The 12710-nt window shown below is 40.8% G+C and overlaps 1 protein-coding gene across 1 annotated transcript in view; it reads right to left on the bottom strand.

The window, feature by feature from the left end:
• Nucleotides 1-2110: 2110 nt before the first annotated feature.
• LOC310935281 (kinesin-like protein KIF13B) overlaps nt 2111-12710 on the bottom strand; it is a 31534-nt gene continuing 20934 nt past the window's right edge. The window contains exons 32-36 of the mRNA XM_083899141.1: nt 12418-12523; nt 12014-12132; nt 6921-6986; nt 3955-5254; nt 2111-3428 (exon numbers count right to left, since the gene is read on the bottom strand). Coding sequence (XP_083755267.1) covers nt 3154-3428; nt 3955-5254; nt 6921-6986; nt 12014-12132; nt 12418-12523 — 1866 coding nt within the window. The 3' untranslated portion in view covers nt 2111-3153. The remainder of the gene's footprint in view (nt 3429-3954; nt 5255-6920; nt 6987-12013; nt 12133-12417; nt 12524-12710) is intronic.

Consider the following 12710-nt stretch of genomic DNA (forward strand, 5'->3'; position numbering starts at 1 on the left):
AAGACTTTAAATACAGCTGCTTCCGACACCAGATCTCATCACAGATAGACTCCAGTATATTAAGTGTCACACCAAACCTCAGAGAAAAATCAGCCATTTTAATAGTAACTTCCTGTGTGTAATTTGTACAATGTCAGAAATAGCTATTTTGATGACGACAACTACACTCAGGATTAATTTAGTCCTTTATTTAATCCATTGGGAACAAAAAAAAACTGTTCGGATTTGAGTTAAAGCTGCGGTCAGTGATTTCTCCTCCACACGTCGCATCTTGAAAGTGCTAATTGAGGGGACGGAGCTTTTATTTACCGACAAACAGACTAACCTCACAAGCAGAGATTAACGTACAGTTAATGGTAACTGATCGATTTTATTCGAAAATGCAGTTTCTGAATGAATGGCGTAGACAGAAGTTTCTCTGCGTTTGTTAACGTTTACCACAAATGCGGCATTGTTTCAAAGAAAAACAAACCCCCCATAATTACTCTCAACAATGATGCTAAGAAATACAGCGAAAAAACTGAAGAAAACGTCGAGCACGTGCATCGAAAGCTTGTCTCCAAGTTGAATAATGATGTTTTAAAGGTGCATTATGTAATAAATCTAAATCAACTGGCCATAAAATCCTCCCAATATGTCACAGAGACTCAGGAATAATGTTCATATAACAAACTGAACTCAACAACAGTACATACACAATATTTGCATTCATGTTTATGTTTTGAAATAATGTTTTGGCATGTGGCGCCACCTACCGCCGTCTACCAATCATTGCAGTCAGTAGAGTCTCAGCTGCCGAGCAACCACGGGTTGCCAGTTACGTCAGAAAACGAAACCTAAAAGACCTCGATATTTTGAATTTGAATGTAGTAACTGTTTTTGACCACATTCTTACATATGGCACCTTTAATGCTCCAAAAAAAGTCAGTTCCGTGTGGACAAAAAGCCGATACGATATGAAGCTTTTGCGTCGTCTTTTAAACTTGTTATTTTGCACAGATTTGAACCGAAGAGTTTCACTGACAGCAGCTTTAAAAGAGCACTCAATCTGAGACTTTTAGCCACCAACACTAAAATTTAATTATGAGGCTATCTTCACATGGCTCACAGAGTGAGTTTGGACAAAAGACTATTTTCTACTTGAAGTATTAGGTTTTTCTTTGGAGTTTGGTGTGACGGCCGCCTACAAAACCTAAAGATTATTGTGTGTTAGAATAGTGCGTGGAAGGGAAAAGAAACCCAGAGTGCGTTCAGAGATTACTCTCTCAGTTAAAAGACACTTGTGAGTGAACTGCCTTCGTGTTTGAGAGACAGTGCCGTGGCCCAATTAGCAATTACAAGTTATAATCCAGCAGTGTTTTATCAGAGAGAAGTCGAGCGTGACAGAAACATTCAGGAGCTGGAAGAAAGAAGCGTCAGTCAGGTGCTCAGGAAGTGAAAATTCTGTGTTTTTGCAAAAGGGGAAAAAAAGTGGTGACAGAATGAAAACAAATGGACTGAAACGTGCTTACAGGCTTTCCTCCGTTGGTGGTGCTTACTCCGATGGGGCGCCTTCTTGTGGTGTGTCAGGGTCAACGCGTCTACATGTCCGTCCGTGTCCCCAGTGAAACACCATCCACTTCATCCTGATAAAGCTCTGAGAAAGAGGACTGAATGCTGTTGTATCAATCTTCAATCGACTTAAGTTCACAATTACTGTATTGCCCATTTCAGAATTTAGTGCCTTTTTTGGACAGTAGACTGTTCTGTAATTAAGATGTAGTATATATACATTTTTTTGTACAGTTTCTTTGTTCATTTTTTTATCTTGTGTTTATTTTAGTATGATATATAAAATGTACAAGAAAATAAAGCTATATCAATGACACTGTTTCTTGGTTACTGTTGTTCTAATCTATATCCACATAAATATAACATAACAGGAGCAGAACGACATTTATCATTCATTACTTTTATTCATTTAAACATCAATTAAAAAAAAAAAAGTTGATAATTTTTCTTCTCATAATCAATGCATTGTACAGATATATAATAAATAAGCATTCAGCTGCTCACAATGAGAAACTCAAATGCAGATACATAAAACAACCGTCTTTATCATGTTCACGTCACAAGGCTCCCAAACTAGAAATCACCAGGAAAAAAATAAACAAGATCTCACTCACACACACACACTTCTCTTTAAAATGACATCACTCTCCATCTTCACACACATTCTGTAGGATGAAGGTGATTTTTATTTAAAATGTCTGTCACGTCTGTCAAGTGTCAAAATAAACAGTAAAGTAGACAGGATTACTTTGGTGTGATTGATCAATAATTGCATAAAAACCCTTTAACATTTTGTCATTCCAGTGTTTTTGTTTCAAACCTTTTATGCTCCTATTGGCTGTTTCACCTCAACTTCTTATCACACAGTTTTCTGTTGTTGGACATATGGCTAATCCAGCACCAGCAACAACATCCTATGCGACACAGAAAAAAACACACTAAAAAAAAAAAGTAAATAGAATTGGACAATAAAACGCGTCAGTATATCTGCAGGGATGGTTTAGCCGATTAAAATCCACAATCACCCTTTTTTCCTCTCAATCCTGCCTACTGCAGCTTTAACAGTCACTGCTCAACCTGCCAACATAATGGTGCTGTTGTCATAGTAAGGCACATGTGCTCTGTAGTGGTCGTACTATTGTAAGGCACCAAAATAAAAGTCATTACAAATATAAACACCTGCATAGCTTCCTTTCAACAGTGTATTTTTCTGGCAGAAAAAAAAGAAGAAATGTGGTGATCTTGAGGCAGTGCTTTCATTGCTCTGTCGTAGCGCTCAAATAAATACATCACAACGTGATACATCCACTGTTAAAACTGACATCGAATACAGAGGAAAAGGATAATTGCGTGTATAAACCTAAAACATTCACATTCTCCAAAAAGATATTGAAACGTTCTCTGAAGTCTTTTTTTTAAATCACTGGGTTCGTCAGGTAGTAAAAATAATAATGAACTTCTGATGAATTTCATCTTCCAAAAGAGCAGCGTGGGCTGACTCACTTTGTGTCTTCTGGAGTAAAACTGCCTTTATAAAAACACTGTTCTGTCAAACTTACCCTATCATCATCATCATCATCATCATCATCATCATCAACAACATCAAGTGTTCCAGGACTTCCTGTTCTCTCCTCTGCTGCGGCCGCTGCTCGCTGCTGCTGCTGCTGCTGCTGCTGCTCCTCCAGCGTCACCTTTAGCCAGAGCAGTCAGGGCTGCCAGGTTTGGGCTGGATCCGGAAAGGTTGGCACTGCGGCGCTTCTGCTGCTGGCGACGGCGTTTGGCACCGCTGCGGGTCACTCTGTTGGGCCGCACCAGCACGCCATAGCCTGGGTTACAGTGGAAGTAGTGCTTACCGCCCACAGAGCCGTCGTTCTTTCCTAGAGGAAGATCAAGAAGTTTGTTCAAAGATACAACTGTGTGGTTGATTTGTGTCACTTTGTCAACTGTTCTCTCCCGGCACCAAATTCCTTAGAAAATAATCGGTTTTACATCACAGAGCACAAGAGATGTTGATCTACTGCTGCCTCGATTAGTGAGTTCAAATGTGTTCATTTGTGACTTTTGTTTGAAATCCTTTAATTGGATTTACACGAGCGACACAAACTCACTAAATGAGACAGCAGTAAACTGGCAACTCCTGTGTCCCCATGAACCAAAAACACACATTTCTCGCAGTTGACAAACTTCAGTTCCCAGTCAGAAAAGGCCGTTTAACACCAAGAAAAAGCAGTGAACATTCTCTGAATATATTGTAGACTTAAGCTGATGTAGATTCTCTTAGGGGAGGCTTTTGTTAAGTGTCTAAAACCTGTATTTTGCACAGCTAAGGCAGTGCTGACTGTGTCCTACACTATACCTTGAAGACAAGTCAAATGTTGTTGAAGAATGACCTGAAAGACTCACCTGCTGGTACCTCCAGTTCTACTCCCACCCAGGTACCTGCAGCAAAGTCAGTGGGTCCCACATATCGCACAGTCCCGCTCTTATTGGCCCCCACAGTTACAAACTCCCCTTCTTTCAGCCAGTCGGGAAGAACAGCAGATGCATCTCCTTCCTCAGAGTCAGAGATGATTTCCAGGCCTTCCACAGGCACAGAGAGGTTGAGGCTGCTGGCCTGATCCATGTCCCCGGGGTCCTCCTCGTCCAGCATACGATGGAAGGACTTGAGGTCTTTAGACTTTACCTTCTGGATTTTGAAGGGGTTGTTGACTGCTGAGGCTGGAGGTAAGGGAGGCTGACAGCTGGGAGCCATGGTGACCTCTGGGGATGCAGTGGCAGGTTCTTCCTGTTGAACCTCACCTGTTGCTTCAGATGAGATTGTGTCGTTTGGATCCGAGACCTCAGAAGTTGGCTGTTCCTCTGGAGGTGGAGGAGCGGAGTCTTCAGATGGTTCTGGAGCAGGATCTGTGTCTGGATCTTGAAAACTGTCAAAGACTTCTGAGTCTTGTTTGAGTTCCTCAGACTCTGAGGTTATTGAGTCCAGCTGAGTTGGACCTTCTTGTTCAGGTGGTTGTGTTTCATCAGAGAGTGATGTTTCAGCTTCTGTCTCATGTGTGGCAGTGGGTTTGAGCTCTTCTGTCACTGGAGTTTCTGATTCCGACTCATGTCTTTGTGGTAACTCCACCGGTTTGCTTTCATTCTCCTGCAATTCCACTGATTCGTCTAATATCTCCAAATTGTCTAATCCACTCTGGTCCGTTGTGGACTCTTGTTTTTGTTCATCTTGGCCTGGTGCGACTGACTCTGCAGCTGAATCAGGCTCCTCCAACAGGACTGACAGAGACTGATTTGGTTCTTGCTGACTCAGAGTTAAATCTGATGGAGCGTCACATTTATTGGGAAGTGGTGACTCGACTTGCTCTGCAGCCGGCTCGTCGTTTAAAATCAGCGATGACTCCTGAGGATCTGATTGGTTCGCAGGTAAAAATGGACGATAAGTGTCAGCGTACGTCACTTTGGCATCTTCTTCCTCTTCTTCATCTGGCACCATGTCAAAGCCCGATGACTGAGGCAGGTCCCAGCTCAGTGTGTACACGTCAGACAGTGTTGCTGTGGAAATGCTGGTGGACATGTATCCACTGGAGTCTTCGCTCACTGGGCTGGGCATAGATTCCTCTGTTTCTGGGATGATGGGCGGTGGGAGAGGAACAGATCTGGGGATTTCTGTCTCCATGTCGGCAGGAATAATTTCCTCAATGGGAACCTAAAAGATGACAGATGTATTAGTTAGCAAAAGACAGTTTACATTTCACCAACTATTTATTCCAACACCAATACTAAAAAAGTAGTAAAAGTAGACTCGAGCTTATCTCACTATCACATGTCCAAAATTCATTATCTTCAGTTATCAGTTCAATCCAGTTATTTTACACCTTTAAACTAGAGAACTAAAGCACACATTCATGTGCTGATGCATTTACCACCTACAGCCATTTCAAGCTGTGGCAGTGAGTCATAATTCTAATAATTAAATACATTTGTACAGTCTAGTATAGTGAGGCATGTGATGAATAGACAGATTTTGAATACCTTTCCGATATCTGATCCATGGATCATGATCATGTTTCACGAGCGACGGTGTCTTCTGACTCTGGGTCTGACTCCGGGTCAAAGTCATAAAAGGGACTGCGGCGGGGAGTCGTGAAGAAGCTATTTTTAAACATTGTTAAAACAATGTTTTGATAATGAGTAGCAGTGCATCCACCGTTCCAGAGGGGGGAGCTGCGCTTCTGAGAGCGGGTGTGCTGAATATGTCACTTCCGGGTACTGGCCAATCGCAAGACAGTTGGGAAGGCTCTACGCTGGCTGGCCAATCACAACACACTCTGTCTTCTGGGGGTGAGATTTATGTCTGAAATATCGCGGCTCAGCACAGCGTCAGAAAATAAGGATTTGTATCGGCTCGTTTACAGCAACTAGGAGGTTTTTGACCATAAAAAACAAGTTAATGTATGTAAATAGACCTCCATAACTAACATATGCAACAGGACCACTCTATGGGAGCTTTAATGAATGTCGTGAAGATCTAAAGTGACAAACACTTTGATGGTGCACGGGATAACTGTGAGAGCAGAAAGTTCGACCACCAAACCAAACCTAGAGCGTTTTACTGTGATGTTTTCATGTTTAATATCATTTTTTGTGAAAGCATATTTCATTAAATTGGTTTTGCAAAAAGAACAGATTAGGAAGTGATATTGAAGTCCTACGATACTATATTGAACATTTTCAATCATGATCAATCCTGCACAACTGTAGCTTTACAATGACTTACTGGCTGCTGTTGTTTATTGTGATACAGTGTTCGGTTTATTTCTATTATTAATTACAACAAGAGTCAGAAGAGCGGTCACAATATCCAAATAAGTATAGAAGTAGAAACATTTTTCAGTTACAATGCCCAATTCTCCTTAACCAGAATAAAACCCATCTAGAATAAAAGGAGATGATAAATAAAACCATTACCTGAGAAAATTACAGCTATTCTTCAGCAGCTGTGTAAAAACATTACCAGGCTGTAGGATTTCTGTTCTTGAAACAAGCTCTGAATGAATTATAGTTAGAGGTGTTTGTCAAGTGTGAGGATTTTTCCAAACAAATCTATGTTCATTCACAAAGCAGCAACTCCCTCGAGGAAAATTTACATTTTCAAGAACCAACTGTGATCGACAAAATGTGGGTTTTTTCTATAGCTGATTTTTGGAAATCAGCTCAGTCGATAGCCGATAATTGATGCAGATTTTTCTGGCCTAACTTCTTTGTTTCCTCCATCCAATGGTTTAGATAACAACAGAGAGCGAGACTGTGTGTGAACAAGTAGTGGCCACACAGTCAGTACATAACAGACACGTGGGGGTTGGAGAACTTACTGGTTGTTGGTGTTTGTTCATGTCCTCCTCAACACTGGCCGACTGCACCACGATACGCGGCAAGATCTGCGTCAGGGGGAGAGTTTAAAAGAAATCAACGTCATTTCAGGTCAAACAGTGTTTGCACCAAGAGGCGGTGAAGCAGATTTCAATATGTAATCAGGAGAAGGTTGGTATCATAACACAAGCCTGTAGATTTAGACAGGATGTGTGTAACTGTATGTGTTGCCTTTTCGGGACCTTTCCTGGCATAAACACAGTCCTCATGGAGAGCAAAACCTAGTCCTATCGAGGCAGAACCTAATTTCTAAGAAAGTGGTTAAAGGTGCATTATGTAATAAATCTAAATCAACTGGCCATAAAATCCTCCTAATATGTCACAGAGACTCAGGAATAATGTTCATATAACAAACTGAACTCACCAACAACAACAGTACAGACAAAATATTTGCATTAAAAAAAATATTTTGCAGACTGCAAATCATGTTTATGTTTTAAAATCATGTTTTGGCATGTGGTGCCACCTACCACCATCTACCAATCATTGCAGTCAGTAGAGTCTCAGCTGCCGAGCAACCACGGGTTGCCAGTTAGGTCAGAAAACGAAACCTAAAAGACCTCGGTATTTTGAATCTGAATGTAGTAACTGTTTTTGGCCACATTCTTACATATGGCACCTTTTAGTTTCCAGCTAAGATTTGAACTGTGGTTAGGTTAGGTTAGGTTAGGTTAAGCTTAGAGATAAGGCTTTGTTTAGGTTGTCCAAATGGAGATGCAGCGGAATGTCCTGGACAAACCTGTGTGTGTGTGTGTGGTGATGATTAGCTGCTGTAAGGAAATTAAGATTCTCAGACATCAGTGACAGCAGAGCAGAAGTAGAACACGTGAAAGAGAGGGACTTAATCTGCTATAAGACACTAAGAAGGCGGTTTTACTGTATTACAAATGCACAGATTATGTTTCATAATTGTGAATAATCGTTTAAGTAAAACAAAGCGCTGAAAATGAATTAAAAGTAGGTTGATTTACTTTAGTAATCAGCAGTCAAGATGTTGATATGAGATGCAGAAAGTGTAATAAAAATATTTGCTCATCAGATCACTGAGACAGATAATCACCATGAACTGGTAAAACAATCAAGATAATTGCAGCGTAATTATAATTGCACCCATTATCATTTATCTCTATTCAAACCTTCCAGTTACCTCTTTCACACTCAATATGATCCGACAGCTGATTAAATATTGTGCGATTCTGCATCTCAACAGTTTTTTAAAAGTTTTTGAAGAGGGTAATAGAAGGAAAACAAACTGAAAAAATGTGTAATAAATTACAACAATTGTTTGACTGTGTGGCGGAATATTAATCAGGGCGAGTGTTTCACTCTGGTGTGTCACACGCTGTGGGGATTAACGCTTCATTCTCCAGACAGTGCTCATCCAATTTGAAAAGTTTGATTCATGTCATGCTTTGGCTCTGATCGTGACGACAACGCACACGGACGGCAGGTTTGATGTTAGAGAGCAGGTCAAACACGTCGACCTTAACCGTCTGTGGCTCAGGGTGATGCACCTGTAAGTCAGCAACAACACAGCAGACGCACAAGGAAGTCAGACTCCTCTACATCGGACAAGATTATCCATCCACCCATCTTCTACCACTTTATCTTTCATTTTTGCTCCTTTGTGAAAGGTTAAGTAACAAAATGGCTGCTGTGCAAAGGGCCCACTGTGTGAAGTATAAATTTGTATTTGTTGCACTTTATATTACAGTCCTATACAAACATGGTAATCATTTTTTAATAGTAATATTATGGGAACGTAATCTTACTTCTACAAAGTAATAGCTTGGCAATAAGACAGAAAACAGTAAAATGTGTGTTATATAACTGTAATATAATCTCCTTATTACAATGTTATTATCAAAAATGAAAAGAGGAATAAGATGGTGATGCCATAATGCAACTAAAAGTGCTTTTTACTCTTATATAAATAACATCTGCTACAGTGCTAATTCTTTTTTAAATATGAGATATAAACATGAATAGTTTTATTGTGTGACACTTAAAGTACAGAAGGGAATTCTGAACCTGAGCTTCAATCAGTTTTGAAATCAGGTCTGAATCTGGCTACAGTAACAACTGTAACCATTTACAAACACAATAGAGCAGGTCTTTTGTTTTCTTAGCAAACATAAACAAGTGGGTAGTACAGCGCACAAATGAGGGCGATGACCTCGAACAGTGTACCAACAAGGAGCTGACGGCTTTTTTTTTTCCCCAATCGCAGCCAAACACCACAGCACATGGTTTCCCAAATTAGCTTCTCTCCACGACTCGCGGTGCTAATCAGCCAAATCAGACTCTGTAAGTGTTTGGCTAAGACGAAAAAGCTGCAGACTCCACAGTCACAGTGGCACATGATTGGAGCTCAGCGGACGAGGAGGCGGTGAGGGAGCGTCGAGGTTCACCTGCTCCTAATTAACCCTCCTCTACACACAGTGTGCTCCTGCCACGGTGGGGGGTGTTTGTGTGCGAGTGTCTGCGCTCTTCACAAACATTACACTTACACACACACACACGCACGCATGCATCAATCACTCACAAAACTGGCGCTGATTCATCAATTGTCAAGTGACGACTTAACAGTCAAGTTTTTTTTCTAGATACTTTAACTTTCATGACTTACATTTCACTTCAGCAACATCTCGGCTCTAAAAAACCACCTCATCACCCCAATATTTACTGTGTCCATGCATACGTATGATATTCCAATGTCATAAGGATCTGACCTCCTCAATTCTGACAAAGAACAGCAACAAAATATTCAGTTTGTTATTTTTAAACCGTCTTTGCTTTTACTGTGAAACCTTTGAGAGATTCATCTTCATGTTTGTTATTTTAAGGAAATCCCTCTTTAAAGCTCACATAGAGTGGTCCTGTTGCACATATGTTAGTTATGGAGGTCTACTTACATACATTAATTTGTTTTTATGCTCAAAAACCTCCTAGTTGCTGTAAACGAGCCGATAGAAATCCTCTTTTCTGAAGGTGTTTCCCAGCCGCGAGATTTGAGACTCAACTCTCTCACACAGAAGACAGACTGTGTTGTGATTGGCCAGTACCCAGAAGTGACATAATCAGCACACCCGCTCTCAGAAGAGCAGCTCCCCCCTCTGGAACGGTGGATGCACTGCTACTCATTATCAAAACATTGTTTTAACAATGTTTAAAAATAGCTTCTTCACGACTCCCCGTCACAGTCCCTTTGAGGACCTTTGACCCGGAGTCAGACCCAGAGTCAGAAGACACTGTTGCTCGTGAAACACCTCCACAACGGATGTTATTCTTCTTCTGCGGTTCAATGTACGCAACCGGATGTGCCCGGACTAGTGCCCGGAGCAGGACGATCTGCTGTTCCGAAGAACCGGTGTTTACGTAACTGGACCGGGTTTTTTCAGAGATCTCACTGAGCCTGAGATTACAATAAAACACAGTGTTCTCAGCAGTGGCTGAACTGTTTGTTTAGAACCTTCAGGGCTTCTTCATCAAGGTAATGACGCAGATACACACTAAAAAACAGCGTTAATTGGAACTTCCGGTCTAGGTCCACTTTAACATCTGAAAGGATGAGTCACCTCAGCTATAGGTCAAAGATGTGGAAAACTATTAGTTTCCTCTTTAATGTCATAGGCTTTCTCACAGGCAGATTTCAATCACCAAATTAAAAAAAAATCCATTAGGCATGATGGAAGTATGTTCTAAATGAATGTAAACATAATTAATACTGACCTAAATGTAAGTAAGTTGTACATAATCTTATTTATTTGCAACATTTTAAGGCCAAACATTCAGATGATTAAATTAAGGCCTTTAAAATCCCACAGAAATGCTGAGAGAAGATAAATGAAGTTCAGTTTTGCAGACTGTATTGTGTTGTACTAATAAAAAAGGATAAACATGACACTTTGCTCCTCAAACCTGACAACTCTATGGTCACTCCTGCAATAGTCTGATCTGTTGACCACTGTGATAATAATAAGTGTGGAGGAGGAAGCAGGACTCTTTCTTGAGTTTGACCAGAACCTGACAAAAAGGGTCAAAGTCAAGGACCAACAACATTACGGTCCCTCTTAAAAGAGATTTAACGGCATCTTCTGCTCAGACAGGGGGGAAAAGATGCTGCCATCTCAGCAGCACTCCAACAATCAGGCCTTAATGGTTGAGTAGCAAGAAAAGAAAAAAAGCCACTTTAAGTAAAAGCAATATGACAGCCTGATTAGAGTTTGCAAAACGAAAGCACAATGAGTGCACGAAGAGAGAAACCAGAAGAAGAATATTAATTTTTGGGCAGATATCCAAACACTGTGAACATCAGTCACTGCTCATCACACGGATAACACCAGTCATACAGTGAAGCGTGATGGTGGCAGCAGTGGGGGTGGGACTGGGAAATTTACTGGAGTGATTTTGGGACAGCCAAAGCCCGCATAAAACCTCTGGATCAGGATCTGCCTTGAAGAAATACACATCGAGGCACTGAGAGACCCAACAAGACTAAAAGCTTAAATTGCTGCCAATGCAACTGTATGAGAAATGCCTTTTTTTCCTCTTAATTCAACATAATGAAAATGTTTTCTTGTGTTGGTAAGGGTCAGAGAATGCAGACGAATGGGTAATTGTGCTCATTTATAATGAAATACACAACATATTACAGTGTACAAAAATAGAAGCGGACTGTACATTTAATGAAGCCATTGAATAAAAATGTACTTGAAAGAAAATAGTTCTGCCATAAAAGGTTGACCTAAAAGCACACTTTTCCATTTCTCCTTTATCATCTCTGTTTTTTTGCAAATGTCTGAAAACCACTTATCTTGGGCGCAGAGACATTTACACACTTTATCTGTTTATCATTTGCGTTTGCATCTATATGAGCTCGGTTTCCATAGCGACAGAAGAAATGAAAGAAACTCGCTGCTGATGAGTACAGAGTATATTTAGATTCAGGCTGCAGTGATGCACATAAACTTTGAAGCACTGATAAGAGAGCAGACTGAATTCAAGCACAAATGAAATGAAAGAATGGATGTACCTGCTGAGGGACAGCTGTCTGGGCTTGACTATCTTCCTTCCCACCAGGAAGCAGCGACTTGAGCAGCTTAGGCACGGCCTTGACTGGAGAGAGATAAGATGTAGCAAAGCCTGAGTGCACTGAGAGAGGAGGAGGTTCAAGGGGGAGAAGTGAAAGAAGTGGAGAAAACAAGAACAGAGGGAAGAAGGAGCAGAAAAACACATAAAAGACAGGGAGGAATGAGTTAGCAAAGAGGAAGACAAGTGACAAACTAAGATTCAGAGCAAAGGAACAGATACAGTTGGCCATACGGTAAATCATTAAATATGGAGCTAAAGAGGCATTAAAGACAGAGGAAATGGGGGGAAAAAAGATCCAAAGACAGGACAACAAAGTTAGAAGATGAAGGTTTTTATTGGTCATACCTGTCTCTGGGTTCAGACTCTGGGATATAGAACTGGGCAGTGTTCGTCTGGACGGAGGAGGAGGAGGAGGAGGCACCACACACAGGTCCTGGTGACTCTTCCAGCTCTGCACACACCGGAGGACAGACAAAGATGAACACACACACAAGCATATTTAATAACGCAACATTTAAGTATAACCTTTGACCTTGAGCAGACTCTGTTGGTTCCAGAAAGAATACGGCAAGGTACTGAACCATTTATCCGTTACTTTCAACTATTTAACTTGAGACTATTAGTATAATTAATACTAT

This window comes from Microchirus variegatus (genome assembly GCF_963457635.1).
Source record: "Microchirus variegatus genome assembly, chromosome: 12".
Classification (NCBI taxonomy): domain Eukaryota; kingdom Metazoa; phylum Chordata; class Actinopteri; order Pleuronectiformes; family Soleidae; genus Microchirus; species Microchirus variegatus.